We start from the raw sequence: 18,127 nt of genomic DNA, 5'->3' as shown, positions 1-18,127 counted from the left end.
CTTACAATACACCCCTATATCCCCTCCTCTCCCTCACCTGTCCACTCCATACATTACACCCCGATACCCCCTTCTCTCCCTCACCTGTCCTCTCCATACAATACACCCCTATATCCCCTCCTCTCCCTCACCTGTCCTCTCCATACATTACACCCCGATATTCCCTCCTCTCCCTCACCTGTCCTCTCCATACAATACACCCCTATATCCCCTCCTCTCCCTCACCTGTCCTCTCCATACATTACACCCCGATATTCCCTCCTCTCCCTCAACTGTCCTCTCCATACATTACACCCCTATATCCCCTCCTCTCCCTCACCTGTCCTCTCCATACATTACACCCCGATATTCCCTCCTCTCCCTCACCTGTCCTCTCCATACATTACTCCCCTATATCCCCTTCTCTCACTCACCTGTCCTCTCCATACATTACACCCCGATATTCCCTCCTCTCCCTCACCTGTCCTCTCCATACAATACACCCCTATATCCCCTCCTCTCCCTCACCTGTCCTCTCCATACATTACACCCCGATATTCCCTCCTCTCCCTCACCTGTCCTCTCCATACAATACACCCCGATACCCCCTTCTCTCACTCACCTGTCCTCTCCATACAATACACCCCTATATCCCCTCCTCTCCCTCACCTGTCCTCTCCTTACAATACACCCCTATATCCCCTCCTCTCCCTCACCTGTCCACTCCATACATTACACCCCGATACCCCCTTCTCTCCCTCACCTGTCCTCTCCATACAATACACCCCTATATCCCCTCCTCTCCCTCACCTGTCCTCTCCATACATTACACCCCGATATTCCCTCCTCTCCCTCACCTGTCCTCTCCATACAATACACCCCTATATCCCCTCCTCTCCCTCACCTGTCCTCTCCATACATTACACCCCGATATTCCCTCCTCTCCCTCACCTGTCCTCTCCATACAATACACCCCTATACCCCCTCCTCTCCATAAATTACACCCCTCTATCCTCTCCATACAATACACCCCTATATCCCCTCCTCTCCCTCACCTGTCCTCTCCATACATTACACCCCTATATCCCCTTCGCTCCCTCACCTGTCCTCTCCATGCAATACACACCGATATCCCCTTCTCTCCCTCACCTGTCCTCTCCATGCAATACACACCGATATCCCCTTCTCTCCCTCACCTGTCCTCTCCATACATTACACCCCTATATCCCCTCCTCTCCCTCACCTGTCCTCTCCATACATTACACCCCGATATTCCCTCCTCTCCCTCACCTGTCCTCTCCATACAATACACCCCTATACCCCCTCCTCTCCCTCACCTGTCCTCTCCATACATTACACCCCGATATTCCCTCCTCTCCCTCACCTGTCCTCTCCATACAATACACCCCTATATCCCCTCCTCTCCCTCACCTGTCCTCTCCATACATTACACCCCGATATTCCCTCCTCTCCCTCACCTGTCCTCTCCATACAATACACCCCTATACCCCCTCCTCTCCATAAATTACATCCCTCTATCCTCTCCATACAATACACCCCTATATCCCCTCCTCTCCCTCACCTGTCCTCTCCATACATTACACCCCTATATCCCCTCCTCTCCCTCACCTGTCCTCTCCATACAATACACCCCTATATCCCCTCCTCTCCCTCACCTGTCCTCTCCATACATTACACCCCGATATTCCCTCCTCTCCCTCACCTGTCCTCTCCATACAATACACCCCTATACCCCCTCCTCTCCATAAATTACATCCCTCTATCCTCTCCATACAATACACCCCTATATCCCCTCCTCTCCCTCACCTGTCCTCTCCATACATTACACCCCTATATCCCCTTCTCTCCCTCACCTGTCCTCTCCATGCAATACACACCGATATCCCCTCATCTCCCTCACCTGTCCTCTCCATACAATACACCCCTATACCCCCTCCTCTCCATAAATTACACCCCTCTATCCTCTCCATACAATACACCCCTATATCCCCTCCTCTCCCTCACCTGTCCTCTCCATACATTACACCCCTATATCCCCTTCTCTCCCTCACCTGTCCTCTCCATGCAATACACACCGATATCCCCTCCTCTCCCTCACCTGTCTTCTCCATACATTACACCCCTATATCCCCTCCTCTCCCTCACCTGCCCTCTCCATGCAATACACACCGATATCCCCTCCTCTCCCTCACCTGTCCTCTCCATACATTACACCCCTATATCCCCTTCTCTCCCTCACCTGTCCTCTCCATGCAATACACACCGATATCCCCTCCTCTCCCTCACCTGTCCTCTCCATACATTACACCCCTATATCCCCTTCTCTCCCTCACCTGCCCTCTCCATGCAATACACACCGATATCCCCTCCTCTCCCTCACCTGTCCTCTCCATACATTACACCCCTATATCCCCTTCTCTCCCTCACCTGTCCTCTCCAAACATTACACCCCGATATCCCCTCCATACATTACACCCCTATATCCCCTTCTCTCCCTCACCTGTCCTCTCCATACATTACACCCCTATATCCCCTCCTCTCCCTCACCTGTCCTCTCCATACATTACACCCCTATATCCCCTCCTCTCCCTCACCTGTCCTCTCCAAACATTACACCCCGATATCCCCTCCATACATTACACCCCTATATCCCCTTCTCTCCCTCACCTGTCCTCTCCATACAATACACCCCTATATCCCCTCCTCTCCCTCACCTGTCCTCTCCATACAATACACCCCTATATCCCCTCCTCTCCCTCACCTGTCCTCTCCATACATTACACCCCGATATCCCCTCCATACATTACACCCCTATATCCCCTCCTCTCCCTCACCTGTCCTCTCCAAACATTACACCCCGATATCCCCTCCATACATTACACCCCTATATCCCCTTCTCTCCCTCACCTGTCCTCTCCATACAATACACCCCTATATCCCCTCCTCTCCCTCACCTGTCCTCTCCATACAATACACCCCTATATCCCCTTCTCTCCCTCACCTGTCCTCTCCATACAATACACCCCTATACCCCCTCCTCTCCATAAATTACACCCCTCTATCCTCTCCATACAATACACCCCTATATCCCCTCGTCTCCCTCACCTGTCCTCTCCATACAATACACCCCTATATCCCCTTCTCTCCCTCACCTGTCCTCTCCATGCAATACACACCGATATCCCCTCCTCTCCCTCACCTGTCCTCTCCATACATTACACCCCTATATCCCCTCCTCTCCCTCACCTGTCCTCTCCATACAATACACCCCTATACCCCCTCCTCTCCATAAATTACACCCCTCTATCCTCTCCATACAATACACCCCTATATCCCCTCCCCTCCTCTCCCTCACCTGTCCTCTCCATACATTACACCCCTATATCCCCTTCTCTCCCTCACCTGTCCTCTCCATACAATATACCCCTATACCCCCTCCTCTCCATAAATTACACCCCTCTATCCTCTCCATACAATACACACCGATATCCCCTCATCTCCCTCACCTGTCCTCTCCATACAATACACCCCTATACCCCCTCCTCTCCATAAATTACACCCCTCTATCCTCTCCATACAATACACCCCTATATCCCCTCCTCTCCCTCACCTGTCCTCTCCATACATTACACCCCTATATCCCCTTCTCTCCCTCACCTGTCCTCTCCATACAATACACACCGATATCCCCTCCTCTCCCTCACCTGTCCTCTCCATACATTACACCCCTATATCCCCTCCTCTCCCTCACCTGCCCTCTCCATGCAATACACACCGATATCCCCTCCTCTCCCTCACCTGTCCTCTCCATACATTACACCCCTATATCCCCTTCTCTCCCTCACCTGTCCTCTCCATGCAATACACACCGATATCCCCTCCTCTCCCTCACCTGTCCTCTCCATACATTACACCCCTATATCCCCTTCTCTCCCTCACCTGCCCTCTCCATGCAATACACACCGATATCCCCTCCTCTCCCTCACCATACATTACACCCCTATATCCCCTTCTCTCCCTCACCTGTCCTCTCCAAACATTACACCCCGATATCCCCTCCATACATTACACCCCTATATCCCCTTCTCTCCCTCACCTGTCCTCTCCATACATTACACCCCTATATCCCCTCCTCTCCCTCACCTGTCCTCTCCATACATTACACCCCTATATCCCCTCCTCTCCCTCACCTGTCCTCTCCAAACATTACACCCCGATATCCCCTCCATACATTACACCCCTATATCCCCTTCTCTCCCTCACCTGTCCTCTCCATACAATACACCCCTATATCCCCTCCTCTCCCTCACCTGTCCTCTCCATACAATACACCCCTATATCCCCTCCTCTCCCTCACCTGTCCTCTCCATACAATACACCCCTATATCCCCTCCTCTCCCTCACCTGTCCTCTCCATACATTACACCCCTATATCCCCTCCTCTCCCTCACCTGTCCTCTCCATACAATACACCCCTATATCCCCTCCTCTCCCTCACCTGTCCTCTCCATACAATACACCCCTATATCCCCTTCTCTCCCTCACCTGTCCTCTCCATACAATACACCCCTATACCCCCTCCTCTCCATAAATTACACCCCTCTATCCTCTCCATACAATACACCCCTATATCCCCTCGTCTCCCTCACCTGTCCTCTCCATACAATACACCCCTATATCCCCTTCTCTCCCTCACCTGTCCTCTCCATGCAATACACACCGATATCCCCTCCTCTCCCTCACCTGTCCTCTCCATACATTACACCCCTATATCCCCTCCTCTCCCTCACCTGTCCTCTCCATACAATACACCCCTATACCCCCTCCTCTCCATAAATTACACCCCTCTATCCTCTCCATACAATACACCCCTATATCCCCTCCCCTCCTCTCCCTCACCTGTCCTCTCCATACATTACACCCCTATATCCCCTCCTCTCCCTCACCTGTCCTCTCTATACAATACACCCCTATACCCCCTCCTCTCCATAAATTACACCCCTCTATCCTCTCCATACAATACACCCGTATATCCCCTCCTCTCCCTCACCTGTCCTCTCCATACATTACACCCCTATATCCCCTTCTCTCCCTCACCTGTCCTCTCCATGCAATACACACCGATATCCCCTCCTCTCCCTCACCTGTCCTCTCCATTCAATACACCCCTATATCCCCTTCTCTCCCTCACCTGTCCTCTCCATGCAATACACACCGATATCCCCTCCTCTCCCTCACCTGTCCTCTCCATACATTACACCCCGATATCCCCTCCTTTCCCTCACCTGTCCTCTGCATACATTACACCCCTATACCCCCTCCTCTCCCTCACCTGTCCTCTCCATACAATACACCTCTATATCCCCTCCTCTCCCTCACCTGTCCTCTCCATACATTACACCCCGATATCCCCTTCTCTCCCTCACCTCTCCTCTCCATACATTACACCCCGATATCCCCTCCTCTCCCTCACCTGTCCTCTCCATACATTACACCCCTATATCCTCTCCATACATTAAACCCCTATATCCCCTCCTTTCCCTCACCTGTCCTCTCCGTACATTACACCCCTATATCCCCTCCATACATTACACCCCTATATTCCCTCTCCCTCACCTGTCCTCTCCATACATTATACCCCGATACCCCCTTCTCTCCATACATTACACCCCTATATCCCCTCCATACATTACACCCCTATATCCCCTCCTCTCCCTCACCTGTCCTCTCCATACATTACACCCCTATATCCCCTCCTCTCCCTCACCTGTCCTCTCCTTACAATACACCCCTATATCCCCTCCTCTCCCTCACCTGTCCTCTCCATACATTACACCCCTATACCCCCTCCTCTCCCTCACCTGCCCTCTCCATACAATACACCCCTATATCCCCTCCTCTCCCTCACCTGTCCTCTCCATACAATACACCCCTATATCCCCTCCTCTCCCTCACCTGTCCTCTCCATACATTACACCCCGATATCCCCTCCTCTCCCTCACCTGTCCTCTCCATACAATACACCCCTATATCCCCTCCTCTCCCTCACCTGTCCTCTCCATACATTACACCCCTATACCCCCTCCTCTCCCTCACCTGTCCTCTCCATACAATATACCCCTATAACCCCTCCTCTCCCTCATCTGTCCTCTCCATACAATACACTCCTATACCCCCTCCTCTCCCTCACCTGTCTTCTCCATACAATACACCCCTATATCCCCTCCTCTCCCTCACCTGTCCTCTCCATACATTACACCCCGATATCCCCTCCTCTCCCTCACCTGTCCTCTCCATACAATATACCCCTATAACCGCTCCTCTCCCTCACCTGTCCTCTCCATACAATACACTCCTATACCCCCTCCTCTCCCTCACCTGTCCTCTCCATACAATATACCCCTATAACCCCTCCTCTCCCTCACCTGTCCTCTCCATACAATACACTCCTATATCCCCTCCTCTCCCTCACCTGTCCTCTCCATACAATACACCCCTATATCCCCTCCTCTCCCGCACCTGTCCTCTCCATACAATGCACCCCGATATCCCCTCCTTCACCCCTGTATCACCCTATCCGGGCTCTGCTTTTTGCTAATCATATATGCGCCCTATTACCCGAACCTCCCAGACTATGTTTTCTTTCGTGCTGCACCAGTTCTCTGGAATGAACTACCACAAACAGAGAGCCATCGACTATTCCCGCAGCTGTACATGGACTACCCTCATATAAGATGTCTGCAACTTCCAACACTAGCACTTCTGACCTTCTGTGCCCCATTCTCCTTATAGACTGTAATCTCTTCTGACCAGGCCCGCACCCCTAGCATATGAATTGTTGATCATGCCGGAACGTCCGATTTTGCTGGTACATGCATCCGTGGAATATGTTAGAGACATATAAACATTGTTATAATTGACGCCTCGTCTTTAGCAAAAAGAATTTAAGAAAATCTATTTACCCCTAATTACGAGCTTTGTTTTGTCATAGGCAAATATTAAAAGGGGTCATCAAACTCCTAAAAAAAGTAAAAACAACAGTAAATATTAAAAAACTGTACTCCCTTATTCTGCTGCAGACCTTATGTGCAGCGACTCTGTCCCGAGACGGCGGCGGTACGTGAAGAATTCGTGGCACGTGCCCACTACAGCCGCTGATCAGCCATAGTGATCATACGCTGCTGGGAGGACCGCCGGGGCATCAGCGCTACCAGTTCTAAACCAGTTCTAAAGTTGGATGACCCCTTTAACATTTGGAAAATTGAAAATGGAAATCCGGACACATCCCTTGATCTACGAGGATCGATGTTTTCCGCCTTTACACGACCTATAACTATTATATGCATTAAAAAAAAAGAAGCTTCTTACGAGACTTCGAAAGCACGAAGGAAATGACAGCTCGAAACCCAATGTAATTAGCAGCGTAGTCGGAGATGAATGTGATCTGCATGACGTTGGAGACGCTTACAATTGGGTCAGGAATGGAAAATCCGCAGAACTTTCCTGGAGAGAAAGAAAGGAAAAAAATAAATCAAGAACATCACGTGATGGCATAAGGGTGCACCGCCGTCTCTGTGCTTCAGAAGGATTGAAAGTGGGTCATCATCGCAACGTCTAAGATCTTACACCCATGGCCAATCATTAGGGATGAGCATGAAGATTGGCAGGACCCTGGGCTGGTGGCCATATCTCCAGTCAGTGGCCGCTGACCAGAACCCTACAAACCTCCTGCAATTTGCCGGCATCCCCGGAGTCTCTTGGGATTAGTCGGTGCAGTGCGAGGCATGCGTGGCGTCCTGCCAACACTACTAATCATAAGTGGCACCAGGGATGGCAGCATGGAGGAGGAGGTTCATAGGGCTCAGACGTAGCGGCTGCGCCAGGGTCCTACGGATGGTTTTGATAATCTCTACCAACCATGCATCATTGGTGGAGGTCCCACCCCGATCCCATCAATCAGCAGGTCAGTATCTGACGCAGCGACACCCATGCGTATATGGCCACATCAGGCACTGCAGCTCATCCCATTTAGCTTCTTTGCTCCTGCTGATTAGTGAGGGGCCCAGGACCCCCGCAATCACACCGATGGCCTACAAAATCCAAGTCTCCATTTTAGTAAAGAATCGGTTAAATCCAGACTTTCAGATTATAAATCCTAGCTCTGCATGATCGTCTGCAGCGCTCCTTACGACCACGATGTCTCACCTGCCTGCATGTTTCCTTGCAGATCATGATGCACGACCACGTAATCAAAGATGCATTCTTCATGGGATTCGAAGGCGAAGGGGGACTCAAGGTCGAAGGTTACAAAGTTTAGCTGGAAGAAAAAAAAAAAAAAAAAAAAAAGACGGTGAGAGGACCTCTCCGGACACAAGGACGCCGCTGCCACATGTGGATCTGTGCAACTTCCTGGGCAACTGCAACCAAATTTCCCATCATTGCATATTTACTAACATTAAGAAATGCTAAATCTGTGACATGTAAGCCCCACCCATGGGAACAACCCCCAAATGGGTGTGGCTTTGATAAACTCCACCCCATTTGCAGTGACGGGATTTTCCCAGCAAGTTCAGGACTGTTGGCCCCAACATCATTACATGGAAAAAAACGTATATTGGACCCCACAGAAGTGGTAGGCTATATAGATTGGGTTCATTTAACCCCACATTTCCAGGTAATATCCCTTTAATTGCCAGCAGCAAGTACCGTGATGCGGTGGGTAGATGGACAGTGGACCACCCACTGACAGATGGCGTTACTGCTGTACGGCTCGGGGTGATTCATTGTCTGGATTTCTCCTTCCTCAAAGATTACAGGGACAGATCCACAGTCAGAATCTGAAATAAGGGTAATAGTAAAGACAAGTACCAGAGGGAGATTGTGACCCCGTAATTAAAGGGGTTTTCCAGTAACATCAAGAAATAATCTAGACTTACCCCATATACATTGGACCATCATCGGCAGAACCTGCCAATATCGACAGTGTAATGTGCATGGGGCCCCCTACAGATCATCAGAACGCCGATCCGATGGGGGCCTCGTGCAGAGGATTGTCAGACCCCCTATCTGATGGGGGCCTCGTGCAGATGATTGTCAAAAAGCCAATCCGATGGGTGACCCCTGCAGATGATCGTCAGAACGCCGACCCAATGGGGGCCCCCTGCAGATAATTGTCAGAAAACCGATCCGATGGGGGCCCCCTGCAGATGATCGTCAGAACGCCCACCCGATGGGGGCCCCCTGCAGATAATTGTCAGAAAACCGATCCGATGGGGGCCCCCTGCAGATGATCGTCAGAACGCCGATCCAATGGGGGCCTCGTGCAGATGATTGTCAGACCCCCTAACTGATGGGGGCCTTGTGCAGATGATTGTCAGAAAGCCGATCCGATGGGGGCCCCCTGCAGATAATCGTCAGAAAGCCGATCCGATGGGGGCCCCCTGCAGATGATTGTCAGAAAACCGATCCGATGGGGGCCCCCTGCAGATGATCGTCAGAACGCCGATCCGATGGGGGCCTCGTGCAGATGATTGTCAGACCCCCTAACTGATGGGGGCCTTGTGCAGGTGATTGTCAGAAAGCCGATCCGAAGGGGACCCCCTGCAGATAATCGTCAGAAAGCCGATCCGATGGGGGCCCCCTGCAGATAATCGTCAGAAAGCCGATCTGATGGGGGCCCCCTGCAAATGATCGTCAGAACGCCGATCCAATGGGGGCCTCGTGCAGATGATTGTCAGACCCCAACTGATGGGGGCCTCGTGCAGATGATTGTCAGAAAGCCGATCCGATGGGGGCCCCCTGCAGATAATCGTCAGAAAGCCGATCCGATGGGGGCCCCCTGCAGATGATCGTCAGAACGCCGATCCAATGGGGGCCTCGTGCAGATGATTGTCAGATCGCCGACCCAATGGGGGGTCACGTGCAGATGATTGTCAGACCGCCGACCCAAAGGGGGGTCACGTGCAGTGGATTTTCAGACCCCCAATCTGGTGGGGGCCCCCTGCAGATGATTGCCAAAATGCTGATCTGATGGGGGCCTTGTGCAGAGGATTGTCAGACCCCCGATCTGGTTGGCGCCCCCTGCAGATGATTGGCGGACACAGGCAGAATAGGGCCTCTTTGCAAGAACAAAATCTGGGCCCCTGTGCAGTCCAATCGCTCATCATAGTGCACAATTCCACCGGCTTTGGAGGGGATAGTGGCCCTTGACCTCTTGGGCCCCTGTGCAGCAACACAGGTTGCACCAATGATATGTCCTCCTCTGCCCACTGTATGGGAGATGTGGATGAGATGGCAGCCAGCACAGCGATCGTATGGCTGACAGAAGTCTAAGGTGCTCAGGTGCTACCATTCCTTCTGAAGTCGATGACTGGCTGCAGCGGTCACATACACATGGTTGATATGTCTATACTGCGGGCAGTAAGCAATGCAGATTTTATTAAAACTTTGCAGACATGTTTACACACATTCACCCCGCACTGCGGTAGATGTCAAATCCGAGGCATCCGAAAACTCCGCACCTTTACACAGCACCCACCGCGGCAAAGCAAACTTCGCCCCGTAATCAGTAACAAGTTTACAAAAGGCGACAGACTCACCTGGATAAAGGTTTGGTTCCACTGCCTCGTAAGAGAAGGAAAATCCAGAGCGGTACTCCTGAAAATCAGAGAAGAATTTCACAGTGATGTTTCTGTCGGGGATCAGCAATGGCCGCGGCTGGACGTCGCCACAGAATTTCCCTGTAACGAGGAGGAAATGTCAGTCACTTTGATAAAAAGAAAATTTATCTGCACCCTGGGAAAGTTTGTTTGGATACGATCAGGCCATCCTGTACCGCACAATGGTGCACCGGCTGGGTCATCCAGTCCACACCTGGGTGGGTGCACTACAAACTGGGGTGGGCCAATAAGAGACGAGAAACAAGGTCTGTGAGTGACGCCGGGCAGCCCAGCACTCACCATTGCTGCACTCTGATGGCTGAGTGGGTAAGAGCCCACCATAGGCGCAGCACTCTCATACTTCAGCAGTCAGGCAGGGCTTGTATGCAGCCACATATTACAGTGCATACCTATGTAATACACAAGCTCCTGTTATACCGCTCTCCCTCCATACAGTATTGGACTCACCAATGAGACGCCCCGATGAAGTGTAGACCCCCAGATAATCCAGATCACAGGAATAATCCCACTCCACACTGAAGCGATGGAACCTCAGGAGGATGTGATTTCCTTCAGGGACTTGAATTCTCCAGTCACAATTTCTAGTAAGGAAAAAAAATACATAAATATAACAATTAATTAAAAAAAATGTAGGGCAAAATGAAAAAAATCACCACCCATTTCCGGGGGTCAGACAATCACTGATCAGACATTTATGTAGGTCTTATTGATATGTGGTTGGTGGCTGCCAATCATACAGGTGCTGCAGCGGGCACCCATGATGGGGGCTCTAGGGCTGGCACCTCTGAGGGCACTGGGACTGGAACCCATGATGGGGATTCTAGGGCTGGCACCTTTGAGGGCACTGGGGCTGGCACCCATGATGGGGGCTCTAGGGCTGGCACCTCAGAGCACTGGGGCTGGCACCCATGATGGGGATTCTAGGGCTGGCACCTTTGAGGTCACTGGGGCTGGCACCCATGATGGGGATTCTAGGGATGGCACCTCTTAGGGCACTGGGACTGGCACCCATGATGGGGGCTCTAGGCCTGGCACCTCTGAGGGCACTGGGGCAGCACCCATGATGGGGGCTCTAGGGCTGGCACCTCTGAGGGCACTGGGACTGCACCCATGATGGGGGCTCTAGGGCTGGCACCTCTGAGGGCACTGGGACTGCACCCATGATGGGGGCTCTAGGGCTGGCACCTCTGAGGGCACTGGGACTGGCACCCATGATGGGGTTCTAGAGCTGGCACCTTTGAGGGCACTGGGGATGGCACCCATGATGGGGTTTCTAGGGCTGGCACCTCTGAGGGCACTGGGGATGGCACCCATGATGAGCTCAGGGTGAGAACGCGGAGATTGGCGAGACCACCACCATTTCCTACAGATCAACCCCTTAGATTCTATAATGACATAACACACAACATTTTTTTGCTTTCCATCTACCCCCTACAAATGGAATAAAGAATAAAATTGTACCGATTAAAGCACTGACTCATACCACAAAAAAACAGCCCTGACACAGATTCATCAACAGAGTTATAGCAAGGGAAGACCACACAAAAAAGCTAAGGATATTCTTTTTTCTAAAAAAAAATAAATACAATTTTATTGTACAAAAGTGGGAAAGTTACAAAAGGAAAAACAAAAAGCAGCAAAACCCCCCCCCAAAAAACAACAATATAGACTATACTACATAATGAACATCCCCAGAGCTCAGCATTCCTTTGACCATGGCAACCTCATCTTTTTTTACCATGGCAACCAGAGCTCAGCATTCCTTTCAACATGGCAACTAGAACTCAGTATTACTTCTAAAATGGCAACCAGAGCTCAGCATTCCTTCTACCATGGCAACCAGAGCTCAGCATTCCTTCCATCAAGGTAACCAGAGCTCAGCATTCCATCACCATGGCAACCAGAGCTCAGCATTCCTTTCAACATGGCAACCAGAGCACAGCATTCCTTTCAAGATGGCAGCTAGAACTCAGTATTACTTCTAAAATGGCAACCAGAGCTCAGCATTCCTTCTACCATGGCAACCAGAGCTCAGCATTCCTTCCATCAAGGTAACCAGAGCTCAGCATTCCATCACCATGGCAACCAGAGCTCAGTATTCCTACCATGGCAACCAGAGCTCATTATTCCTTCTACCATGGCATTCAGAGCTCATTATTCCTTCTACCATGGCAACCAGAGCTCAGCATTCATTCTACCATGGCAACCAGAGCTCAGCATTCCTTCTACCCATGGCAACCAGAGCTCAGCATTCCTTCTACCCATGGCAACCAGAGCTCAGCATTCCTTCCACCATGGCAACCAGCACGCCGCATTCCTTCTACCACGGCAACCAACGCTCAGCATTCCTTCCACCAAGGTAACCAGAGCTCAGCATTCCTTCTACCATGGCAACTAGAGCTCAGTATTCTTTCTACCAATGAAACCAGAGCTCAGCATTCCTTTCACCATGGCAACTAGAACTCAGTATTCCTTCTGCCACGGCAACCAGTACTCAGCATTCCTTCTACCATGGCAATCAGTGCTCAGCATTCCTTTCTCCATGGCAACTAGAACTCAGTATTCCTTCTGCCATGACAACCAGAGCTCAGCATTCCTTCCAGTATAAGAAATAAATGCCGGGCTCTGATAGGTTTTCAAGCCTTAGTATCAGATGGAGCTGAGAATTTTTTGCTTTTGCGTTTTATTTTTTTCCTTTATTTGCTCCAAGAGCCAGAACTTCTTTATTCTTTTGTCAACAGCTGTATGAGGGCTTGTTTTTTCCAGGATCGGTTGTAATTTTTGAAGGATACCGTGTATTTTACCATATAACATAAGGGAAAGTGGTGAAAAGTTATAAGCGAGAAGAAATTATGAAAAAAAGTAATTCTGCCACTGGTTTTGGGGTTTTATTTTTACAGTTTTTATTCTGGGGTAAAACTGACCTGATAAAGTGATTCTCCAGGTCAGTATGATCACGGTGATACAGACACGGTGATATGGATAGATTTTTATTGTTTTAGTGATTAAAAAAAATTCAGAAACCTTTATTAAAAAAGATTAAAAAAAGGGGAAAATGGGTGGGGGGTGCTATTTCCTTAGAACTGTTACTTTTTTAAACGTCTCTGTCCTCGAGGCTGCGAGTGATCCAAGCTGGAATATAAACAGCTCGTCTGCAGCGACGGGATCGAGCTCAGATCGCTGCAGGCACCAGCACATGCCGACCGGTGATAGACACGTACGTCACTGATAGTTACGGGGTTAATAAATAAATACAATGCACCGACCACCTTACAGAATACTCACTCGTTATTGGAGTAATATCTCCTGCCGCCTCTCGGGTGTGTGATTTCCCCTGCCGTTCCCCTCAGGAGCCCATCGGTCGAGCTGCACCGCACTGCACCATATGACAAATCTCTGGTAATCATACGCCGTTCATGTCAATGAGCGAGGAGCGCCAGCAGATAGCAATTACCTTGAGCCACAGGCAAATGTGGGTCCTCTAGAGAAAACACAAACAATAATGCAAAAGATAAAGGTTGTCAGGTTTTTATCAATGTTTTTGGCAGTGGAAAATCACGTGCAGGAATCTGGAAAGGCTTTTCAGACGTCACAGCACCTATCCCGACAGTATGGTGGTGAGTGCCTCAGATTAGCTCCAAATGGGGCAGAAGCCCCCCACCCGGGAGTTCACATATCCCCTTCATCACATGGCAGAATTTATTGAGATTGTTTCAAAAATTTCAGGGCAGTTCCTCTAAATTTGGCTACTATGCAACCATGGATATCCATAAATCTGTCCGTGGAAGAAATGGAGTGCCGTATTGGAGGGGTATTCCACCACTGGACTGCTGAGGGTCTGATTGTTGGGACCCCAACCGAGCACATTCACTGAATGGAATGGCAGGACCCGCGCTCCGCTGATGCCCCCCTCGATCTCCAGGCTGTGGTTACGCAGTGGGAAGAAATAGGGAGCGGTCAGTAGGGAACCCCGTCATTGGACCCGCACTTATGCAACTCACTTTAGCTCACAAATATCTTAACAGGAATGAACAGTAAATTCTCAGAATAGGTAATAACCTGATGATCACTGGGAACCACCCACCGGGACCCCCACTCATCCCCAGCGTCATTTCAATAGCATGATGGTCCCAATCACTCTCCTTCCATGCCGTGTGTAAAGTGAGGGTCTGTGACGTCGTGAGATTTGTTACCTTGATTCAGCTTTGTAATGATCCAGCCACGAAGCCTCTGGATATCTGTGAAAATACCCGGTGAGCCCCGCTTGTCCGGTGGGCGCAGGAAATTGTCTATCCATTTCCGAGCACATCCCAGTCCCCAAGAAGTTACTCCAACCAAAACCCACCTCCCGTGGCTCCTCTGACAGAGGAAAGGACCTCCAGAGTCCCCCTAAAAAGAGTAATAAAGATGCTGACATCGTAAAACTTACAGCTGACAGATGCCCAAAAGTGGCCACTGCAGCTAATGACTGGCAGAAGTGTTGACCAATGAGTTAACACTACATCCAGTGATCGGCTGCAGTGGTCAGATGCCAAGCCCGACCAGACAGTAAGTGCAGAGATCGGCTGGTGGATCTAGTCTACATTGGAATGGGAGTGGTGGGTTGTCGTTAGGGTAAGCATGACAAATTTTATTAATTTATAGAAGTAATTTTAAACATTTAGTCACTGGATGATGCCCAAAATACAAGACTTGGGGTGATGACACAAATGACCATAACGCCTTGACTATCCATCGTTTACATATACATGTGCTGAGCCAGGTGATCATAACCATATTAGTGACAACATTGGGACCGGTCCAGGGTGGTCCCATCAGAGATGCTATGAGATGACGAGAACCTATTCAGGACTCTCAAGAGAAGCAGCAATGCTGGCAAAGGGTGGAGAAATCAGCCTGTCTGTCCCGGACCCTTCCGTCCTGAGGGTGAAGTTTGATGTGATCTCTCAGGCCCCCTTTCTTCCATTGATGCCACTACTCTGGAGGACCTCTCAATCCCACAGGTCATCGCTAACACCATGCACCTGGCAGGCATCTTTCCCTCCTTCTGGATATCCTGCGCAGACCACCGTATTAAATTCCAAACGCTGATCCACGGTTTTCATGGTGCTAATACACCTTTTGTACTCAATGATCGGTAAAGACACTCGGTGCACCATGTTGGGTAACTTGCCATCTGAAATACCAAATTTGGGGTGAAGAGTAGTTACTGCCAGATACTGTATATGAATTTCTCCTTGCGTGTTATGGCCGAGGCTTCTTACTTTCCTCCAGTCGTCCCCATCCCAGAGTATCGCACATATATCCTTTGGGAAATTCCTCGTCCGGGCTTGGCAGGCATGCTGGCTGGATATATTTGCCTAAAAGGTCAGAATGCAGAAAGATGCATTAATAGTAATGTACATGCACCTATACACTGTGTGCAGAATTATTAGGCAAATGAGTATTTTGATCACATCATCCTTTTTATACATGTCGTCCTACTCCAAGCTATATAGCCTTGAAAGCCAACTGCCAATTATGTAAATCAGGTGAATTGCATCTCTAATGAGGAGGGGTGTGGTCTAATGACATCAACACCCTATATAAGGTGTGCTTAATTATTAGGCAACTTCCTTTCCTTTGGCAAAATGGGTCAGAAGAAAGATTTGACGGACTCTGAAAAGTCAAAAATTGCGCGATGTCTTGCAGAGGGATGCAGCAGTCTTGGAATTGACAAACTTTTGAAGCATGATCACCGAACAATCAAGCGTTTCATGGCAAATATCCAACAGGGTTGCAAGAAGCGTGTTGATAAAAAAAGGCGCAAAATAACTGCCCATGAATTGAGGAAAATCAAGCGTCAAGCTGCCAAGATGCCATTTGCCACCAGTTTTGCAATATTTCAGCGCTGCAACGTTACTGGAGAATCAGAAAGCACAAGGTGTGCCATACTCAGGGACATGGCCAAGGTAAGGAAGGCTGGAAAACGACCACCTTTCAACAAGAAACATAAGATAAAACATCAAGACTGGGCCAAGAAATATCTTAAGACTGATTTTTCTAAGGTTTTATGGACTGATGAAATGAGAGCGACTCTTGATTGGCCAGATGGATGGGCCCGAGGCTGGATCAGTAAAGGGCATAGAGCTCCACTCCGACTCAGACGCCAGCAAGGTGGAGGTGGGGTACTGGTATGGGCTGGTATCATCAAAGATGAACTTGTGGGGCCTTTTCGGGTTGAGGATGGAGTGAAGCTCAACTCCCAGACCTACTGCCAGTTTCTGGAAGACACCTTCAAGCAGTGGTACAGGAAGAAGTCGGTGTCGTTCAAGAAAAACATGATTTTCATGCAGGACAATGCTCCATCACATGCATCCAAATACTCCACAGCGTGGCTGGCCAGTAAAGGTCTAAAAGAAGAAAAAATAATGACATGGCCCCCTTGTTCACCTGATCTGAACACCATAGAGAACCTGTGGTCCCTCATAAAATGTGAGATCTACAGGGAGGGAAAACAGTACACCTCTGGGGACAGTGTCTGGGAGGCTGTGGTGGCTGCGGCACATTGCAATGTTGATCGTAAACAGATCAAGCAACTGACAGAATCTATGGACGGAAGGAAGGTGAGTGTCATCGTAAAGAAAGGTGGCTATGTTGGTCACTGATTTTTGTTTTGTTTTTGAATGTCAGAAATGTTTATTTCTAAATTTTACAAAACAATCATTGACCTCAGGGAGACCAGTCAAAGAAAACACTGCAGCAGCCGGCAAAGGCGCTCAATCACAGTGAAATCCTAGGTGCAATGCTCCCTGGGAAATACGAATATGCAAATAAAGTCCGTGGAGCCTCATTTAAGAGTCTCAAACACGGGACTTAAAGGGCCACTTAATATGGTGGTAATGGTGGATTCCGAAAGGAGCCACTCCTTGGCTGGGTCCGTCCCTGGAGGACGATCTGGCTAGTACCGTGTTTGAGACTCTTAAATGAGGCTCCACGGACTTTATTTGCATATTCGTATTTCTAAATTTTGTGTTGTTATATTGGTTTACCTGGTGAAAATAAACAAGTGAGATGGGTATATATTTGGTTTTTATTAAGTTGCCTAATAATTCTGCACAGTAATAGTTGCCTGCACAAATGGATATCCTCCTAAGATAGCCAAATCTAAAAGAAAAACCACTCCAACTTCCAAAAATATTAAGCTTTGATATTTGTGAGTCTTTTGGGTTGATTGATAACATAGTTGTTGTTCAATAATAAAAAGAATCCTCTCAAATACAACTTGCCTAATAATTCTGCACACAGTGTAGACCCGAATTGTGTTCACCGGCCCAGTGCACAGGGTGGACTATGAATGATGGAGCTCCTCTGAGCATGAGTGCTTCCACTACAAGACCGGGCCGCCTCACCAGCGACACGGCGCACCGTCCGCTCCATCCCTGGGCAAATCCAAGATTATTAGTTAC

At 49.5% G+C, this 18,127-nt stretch overlaps 1 protein-coding gene across 1 annotated transcript in view; it reads right to left on the bottom strand.

Moving 5' to 3' along the window:
* The window catches only part of LOC141074088 (ovochymase-2-like), a 55,628-nt gene that overhangs the window by 19,556 nt on the left and 17,945 nt on the right, over positions 1–18,127 (bottom strand). Inside the window, exons 5-14 of the mRNA XM_073561603.1 lie at positions 15,944–16,039; positions 15,704–15,855; positions 14,873–15,068; positions 14,134–14,160; positions 13,965–14,055; positions 11,127–11,260; positions 10,599–10,739; positions 8,707–8,837; positions 8,206–8,317; positions 7,369–7,503 (exon numbers count right to left, since the gene is read on the bottom strand). Of these exons, the coding sequence (XP_073417704.1) occupies positions 7,369–7,503; positions 8,206–8,317; positions 8,707–8,837; positions 10,599–10,739; positions 11,127–11,260; positions 13,965–14,055; positions 14,134–14,160; positions 14,873–15,068; positions 15,704–15,855; positions 15,944–16,039 (1,215 nt within the window). The remainder of the gene's footprint in view (positions 1–7,368; positions 7,504–8,205; positions 8,318–8,706; positions 8,838–10,598; positions 10,740–11,126; positions 11,261–13,964; positions 14,056–14,133; positions 14,161–14,872; positions 15,069–15,703; positions 15,856–15,943; positions 16,040–18,127) is intronic.

The sequence above is a fragment of the Dendrobates tinctorius genome, unplaced genomic scaffold (genome assembly GCF_039654945.1).
Source record: "Dendrobates tinctorius isolate UK_male_01 unplaced genomic scaffold, ASM3965494v1 ptg000323l, whole genome shotgun sequence".
NCBI classification, from domain to species: Eukaryota; Metazoa; Chordata; class Amphibia; order Anura; family Dendrobatidae; genus Dendrobates; species Dendrobates tinctorius.
This window is presented reverse-complemented; position numbering and strand designations above follow the sequence as displayed.